At 43.4% G+C, this 6419-nt stretch overlaps 1 protein-coding gene across 5 annotated transcripts in view; it reads left to right on the top strand.

The window, feature by feature from the left end:
* Window positions 1-6419, top strand: part of EIF2A (eukaryotic translation initiation factor 2A, 65kDa) — a 60142-nt gene that overhangs the window by 12287 nt on the left and 41436 nt on the right. For 4 of the 5 annotated variants that reach the window (XM_014537438.1, XM_005863468.2, XM_005863469.2 and 1 more), the window contains exon 2: window positions 2347-2416. The exons of the other annotated variant lie outside the window; for it this stretch is intronic. In XM_014537438.1, the coding sequence (XP_014392924.1) occupies window positions 2347-2416 (70 nt within the window). The remainder of the gene's footprint in view (window positions 1-2346; window positions 2417-6419) is intronic. 5 annotated transcript variants of the gene reach the window in all.

Raw genomic sequence — 6419 nt, 5'->3', positions numbered from 1 at the left:
GTGACAGGGGGTGGCGCCGCAACCTCCCCATCGACCCTGCCTTGAGTGTGACAGGGGGCGGTGCCCCAACCCCCCAATCGGCCCTACCCTGAGCGTGACTAGGGGTGGCATCGCAACCTCCCGATACGCCCTGCTTTGTGCATGACAGGGGGCGGCGCCCCAACTCCCCAATCGGCCCTGCTCTGAGCCTGACCAGGGGCTGCACCTAGGGATTGGGCCTGCCCTCTGCCACCCAGGAGCAGGCCTAAGCCAGCAGGTCGTTATCTCCTGAGGGGTCCCAGACTGCGAGAGGGCACAAGCTGGGCTGAGGGACCCCCCCTCCCCCCCGAGTGCACAAATTTTTTTGCACCAGGCCTCTAGTATAGGATATAAAAGCCAAGTGACTGGAACAACCGGTCACTGTAACACGCACTGTGGCCGGTCAACCTCCCGCAGCCCCTCCCTCCAGCTGGCCTGGCCCCGATCGGTGCACTGGGCCTCTAGTTTATATAAAGCACACAGCCACCCTCTGTTCTAATGTTTTCATTTTTACAGATTAGGGAACAGATTTAGAGGTGATATAGCCAGGGATTCACAGCCAGATAGAAACAAAAGTCTGCCTTTGAGTTCAGGTTCTTTCTATTATAGCAGAATTACATTTTCACGAATAACAGTTAAGATTTTGAGTTGTTATTTGTAAAAGTTACTTGAAAAATTAAGCTGATACAAAGAAAATTGAACTTAGACTCAGTTTCTAATTCTGTTTCCAACATCAACACATTCTGAAAATGAGATTAAATATGTAAAAATAGCTCTGGCCAGGTAACTCAGTTGGTTAGAGCCATCATCCTAATATGCGGAGGTTGCAGGCTTGATTCCTGGTCAGGGCACACACAAGAAGCAACCAATAAATTCATAATAAGTGTAACAACAAATTGATGTTTCTCTCTCCCTCTCTCTCTCTAAAAATCAATAAATAAATATTTATAGAAATGTGAAAATATAACACTAAAATCACTTTTTTCATTTGAATGAAGGAATACAAGTATGAATGTTGTATCTCAGTGTACTTGCATATCCTATATAATAAAGAGCTAATATGCAAATGGTTGTCACACCTGCATGCCCTCACGCTAGAACTGCTCAGACACTCAACACTGGGGAGAGAGGAATGGGTACCAGCCAGGCAGAAATGAGCTCATGAGAGAGGAATGAGGACCAGCCAGCCTGTGGCCCAGGAGAGGGACAAGCCGCCCGCCCTGCGGTCCCGGGCTCCTGCAGCTGGGGCCCAGGCAAAACTGCCTGCCCACGGTCCCCTGTGGCTGTGGCCGGCCCAGGTGAAGCTGGCCCGGGTCCTGGGTGCCTGGAGAGAAGCCCGAGTCCCAGGTGCCTGCGAACAGCTAGAGGGAGGGAAGCCTGGGTGCTGGGCGATGCAGCGGCGGTTAGGGGCGATCAGGCCAGCAGGGGAGCAGTTTGGGGCGATCAGGCCGGTAGGGGAACAGTTAGGGGCGATCAGGCGGGCAGAGGTGGTTAGGATCAATCAGGCAGGCAGGCAGAGGGGTTAGGGGCGATCAGGCAGGTAAGCAGGCGAGCAGTTAGGAGCCAGCGGTCCTGGATTGTGAGAGGCAGTCGGACATCCCTTGGGGGGGTCCCGAATTGGAGAGGGTGCAGGCCAGGCTGAGGGACCCCCCCTTACACAAATTTCGTGCACCGGGCCTCTAGTATTTCTTATAAAATAGTAAAAGTGGATTTATTGAAGTAATCTCCTTAGAGACTAAATGAATATGCTTTATAGGAAAAGAAATGAGGGGTATTACCTGTCTTATTTTGGACTGCTATAACAAATTGAGTAGCTTATAAACAACAAATTTATTTCTCACAGTTCTAGAGGTTGGAAGTCTGAGATCAGGGTGCCAGCATGGTTGGGTTCTAGTGAGGGCCCTACTCCAGGTTGTAGACTACCAACTACTTATTGTGTCCTGACATGGCAGAGAGCTAGCTAGCTCTCTAGGCTCTTCTTACAAGAGCACTAATCCATCCCATTTATGAGAGCTCTGCCCTTGTGATCTAACTACCTCCCAAAGACCCCACCTTCAAATATCACCTTGGGATTAGGGTGTCAGCTTGAGGATTTGGGGTGAACACAAACATTCAATCTATTGCATTACCTATTTATTCTCAGCAGTTATATTATTTCCTGCAATAGGGTAAGAAAATTGTGCCCTTTTCACACTAACATTCTATAAGTCTAAGAAATGTTTCATAATTTTATTAATATTTTGACAGAAAGCTTTTTGTTTCTTAAGACATTTGTGGTAACTATTTATTAACAAAGTCATGGTGATTCTTTTCATTTTATTTCTTTAGTCCGAGGATCAGAAGGACTGTACATGGTGAATGGACCACCACATTTTACAGAGAGTACAGTGCTTCCAAGGTATGGTTTGAGTGATGTTAGCTGGAACTATGTAATACACTCTAAATTATTTTTGTTGTTGTTATATTCTGAGAAGGAGAAAAAACGGCTAGTTTCTTGTGGCACATTGTATTATATTAACAGAAGTTGGAAAGAATGCATGTATTCTATCAAGAAAAATGATCTTTAGATTTGAAAATAATAGCTTAAGCATGTTTAAAAGAAAAGGTGTAGACCAGCATTTCTCAACCTGTGGGTTGTGACCCCTTTGGGTTCGCCTAAGACCATCGGAAAACACAATTACATATTGTTTTTGTGATTCATCACTATGCTTTAATTATGTTCAATTTGTAACAATGAAAATACATCCTGCATATCAGATATTTACATTACGATTCATAACAGTAGCAAAATTACAGTTATGAAGTAGCAACAAAAATAATTTTATGGTTGGGAGTCACCACAACATGAGGAACTGTGTTAAAGGGTCGCAGCATTAGGAAGGTTGAGAACCACTGGTGTAGACAATAGTGTAATTGAGATCAACCACTACCTTTGAAGAATTTTGTCTTAGAGAATGAGGAAAAACTTACAAAAAACACTGCCTATAATTTTCATGAAATCACAAAATGAAGAAGGCATAATAAAGGAAGGAAAGAATGAATATCTATATAATAAAAGCCTAAGTGACCTTTACGGTGGAACGACCAGAATGATTGGTCACTATGATGTGCATTGACCACCAGGGGGCAGATGCTCAGCACAGGAGCTGCCCCTGGTGGTCAGTGCCAGAAGCCAGGCTGACGGCTGGCAAGCGCAGCGGTGGTGATGGGACCCTCTCCTGCCTCTGTGGCAGCGCTGAGGAGCAGTGAGCCGAGTAGTAAGGAGCAGCGAGCAGGCGGCAGTAAGGAGCAAGGGGTCCTGGACTGCAAGAGGGCGCAGGCTGGGCTGAGGGATCCCCCCTCCCCCCTCCAGTGCACGAATTTCATGCACCGGGCCTCTAGTATCTATATAATATACAACTAAAATAGGTATAGATGTATTTTTCTCAAAAAGGAACAATGAATGGGCAAACCAAAAATGAACCAAAGTGATTATCTATAGGTGGAAAGAGAATTACAGGACTCAAGGGATAGGTCTGTGAATGAACTTTGGTGTATATATAGTTTTGACTTTGGACCATGGTATTGTTTTAAATTTAAGAAAAATAATAAAGTGGAAACAAGTGAACCTTGCTTTATGTTAAGTGGGTAGCATAACTAAATGATGACCTGAAAAATTCTTAAATGCATTTAATAGTTTTATTAACACAAAGTTGATACTATCATTTCAAATGTATTATAGGATAAAACAGTGTTATTAAGGAACCAAGATTTCCAACATAACAGCATTTGTCAATATGAATTCGTGATTTTTAAAAAAATTAATTTTATTCATGATTTTTTTTCATAAAATCACTTGTACTTCCTAGTTCTGTCCACTGAAAAGGTCTAGAAATAGTGATAACCTAGCGGCAGAGAATACCTCTGCATCACAGATTGTAATCTCTAAACACCATTCTTCACTAAAATGACCTGTCTCTTAGAGAAGTGGCTGACTCCAGGTCTAGGACAGAAAATTTGCAAGTTGAGCTAGAGACATCTAGTGCCTGAAAGCAAGGAAGCTATAAAAGACTAATAGAGTTTTGTTAAAGGATCATAGAAGTCAACTTGAAGGGGTTCACTCCAACCTAAGATGGGAAAGTTTGAGCATTCCAAAGAATTATGACTGCCCTGGCCAGGTGGCTCAGTTGGTTAGAGTGTCCTCCCATACAAAAAAGTGGTGAGATGGATTCCCGGTCAGGGCACATATCTGGGTTTGCAGGTTTGATCCCCGATTGGGCCATGTGCAGGAGGCAACTTATTAATATTTTTCTGTCACATCAGTGTTGTTCTTTCTTTCTCTCTCCCTTCTTCTCTCTCTAAAATCAATTTTTAAAAACATTTTTTAAAAAGAAGAATTATGACTAAAAGAATTAAGACATGTCAGGTATATAAACACTTGCCCCAAAACCCTTCCTCTAAAACTTATTGGTCAACAATTAAAGATTGATGTGGTTCTCGGTCATTACTTTGAAAATCTATAATAATAAAAGTATAATATGCTAATTAGACTAGACGACCTTCTGGACGAAGCCAGGGCTGCAAGGGAAGCCCAGGTCCTGGTGCCTGCCAGTGGCTGGAGGGAAGCCTGGGTCCCGGGTGCCAGAGGGAAGCTGGTGCTGGCAGCCAGGGGAAGGAAGGCCTACTTTTGCACGAATTTCGTGCATCGGGCCTCTAGTTGATCAATAAAAAGAAATTAGCGTTTATCTTACCTTTTCCGTAAAACTTTTTCAGAGTAACCAAATTGTTGATGAGGATAACTTTTGTAAAGAAGAATTCCAGTAATGTAAAAGGAGTGATGGGATTAGACCATCACTTTTTGATGATTCTAAAAAAATCAGTAGTTCTAAAACTTTAGCATGCATCAGAAACATCTGAAAAGCTTGTTTAAACACAGATTGCTGATCTCTTCCCAGATTTTCTTTTTTTCTTTAATCTTTATTGTTGAGAGTATTACAGATGTCCCTCTTTTTTTCCCCATGTTCCCCCACCACCCGGTTCCCGCCCCACCCCAGGCCTTTGCCACCCTATTGTTTCTGTCCATGGGTAATGCATATATGCATATAAGATCTTTGGTTAATCTCTTCCTGTCCCCTCACCCGTTTCCCTCTGAGAATCGTTAGTCTGTTCCATTTACGTGCCTCTGATTCTATTTTATTCACCAGTTTATTCTGTTCATTAGATTTCTTGTTCATTTATTTTGATTTTTAGATTCAATTGTTGATAATATGTATTTATAACCATTTTATTATTCATATTTTTTATCTTTTGTTGTTGTTGTTCTTCTTCCTCTTCTTAAAGAATACCCTCCAACATTTCATGTAATACTGGTTTGGTGGTGATGAACTCCTTTAGCTTTTTCTTGTCTGTGAAGCTCTTTATCTGACATTCAATTCTAAATGATAGCTTTGCTGGGTAGAGTAATCTTGGTTGTAGGTCCTTGCAATTCATCACTTTGAATATTTCTTGCCACTCCCTTCTGGGCTGCAGTTTCTGTTGAGAAATCAGCTCACAGTCATATAGACACACCCTTGTAGGTAACTAACTGCATTTCTCTTGCTGCTTTTAAGATTCCCTCTTTGTCATTATCCCTTGGCATTTTAATTATGATGTGTCTTGGTGTGGGCCTCTTTGGGTTCCTCTTGTTTGGGACTCTTTGTGCTTCCTGGACTTGTAAGTCTATTTCTTTCACCAGGTAGGGGAACTTTTCTGTCATTTCTTCAAGTAGGTTTCCAATATCTTTCTCTCTCTCTTCTTCTGGCACCCCCATAATGCAAATGTTGGTATGCTTGAAATTGTTCCAGAGGCTCCTTACATCAAGCATGTCAAACTTGTGTGGTTCATGGGCCGTATGCAGCCCACAATGAATATTTTTGCGGCCCAGACAATATAACGATATGTAAGAAACGTTTTAATAAAAATTTCATAACTTAATTTTTACAATATCCTATTATATATAATCTATACTAATAAAAGCCTAGGTGGCCCTTGCACATGACATCATCACAAGATGGCCACCATCTATACTGTCTATACTAATAAAAGCCTAGGTGGCCCTTGCATGTTATGTCATCACAAGATGGCCGCCACAAGATGGCCCCACGCACAGTGGAGGCGGGGCCCGGTGGCTGCTCCGGTTCTGGCATCTCCGCCGCCTCGTGCGGAGGAGGTGAGTCCCGGTGGAGGAAGCAGGTCGTGGTAGTAGAGGGCAGTTGGGGGCGATTGGGCTGGCAGGGAAGCAGTTAGGCGTCAATCAGGCCAGCAGGCGAGCAGTTAGGAGCCAGCAGTCCCAGATTGTGAGAGGGATGTCTGTGGAGTCCCAGATTGGAGAGGGTGCAGGCTGGGCTGAGGGACCCCCCCCCCCAGGGCATGAATTTTTGGCC

The sequence above is a fragment of the Myotis brandtii genome, unplaced genomic scaffold (genome assembly GCF_000412655.1).
Source record: "Myotis brandtii unplaced genomic scaffold, ASM41265v1 scaffold179, whole genome shotgun sequence".
NCBI lineage: Eukaryota > Metazoa > Chordata > Mammalia > Chiroptera > Vespertilionidae > Myotis > Myotis brandtii.
Note: the sequence above shows the minus strand (reverse complement) of the source record. Positions and strands in the feature narration are given on the sequence as shown.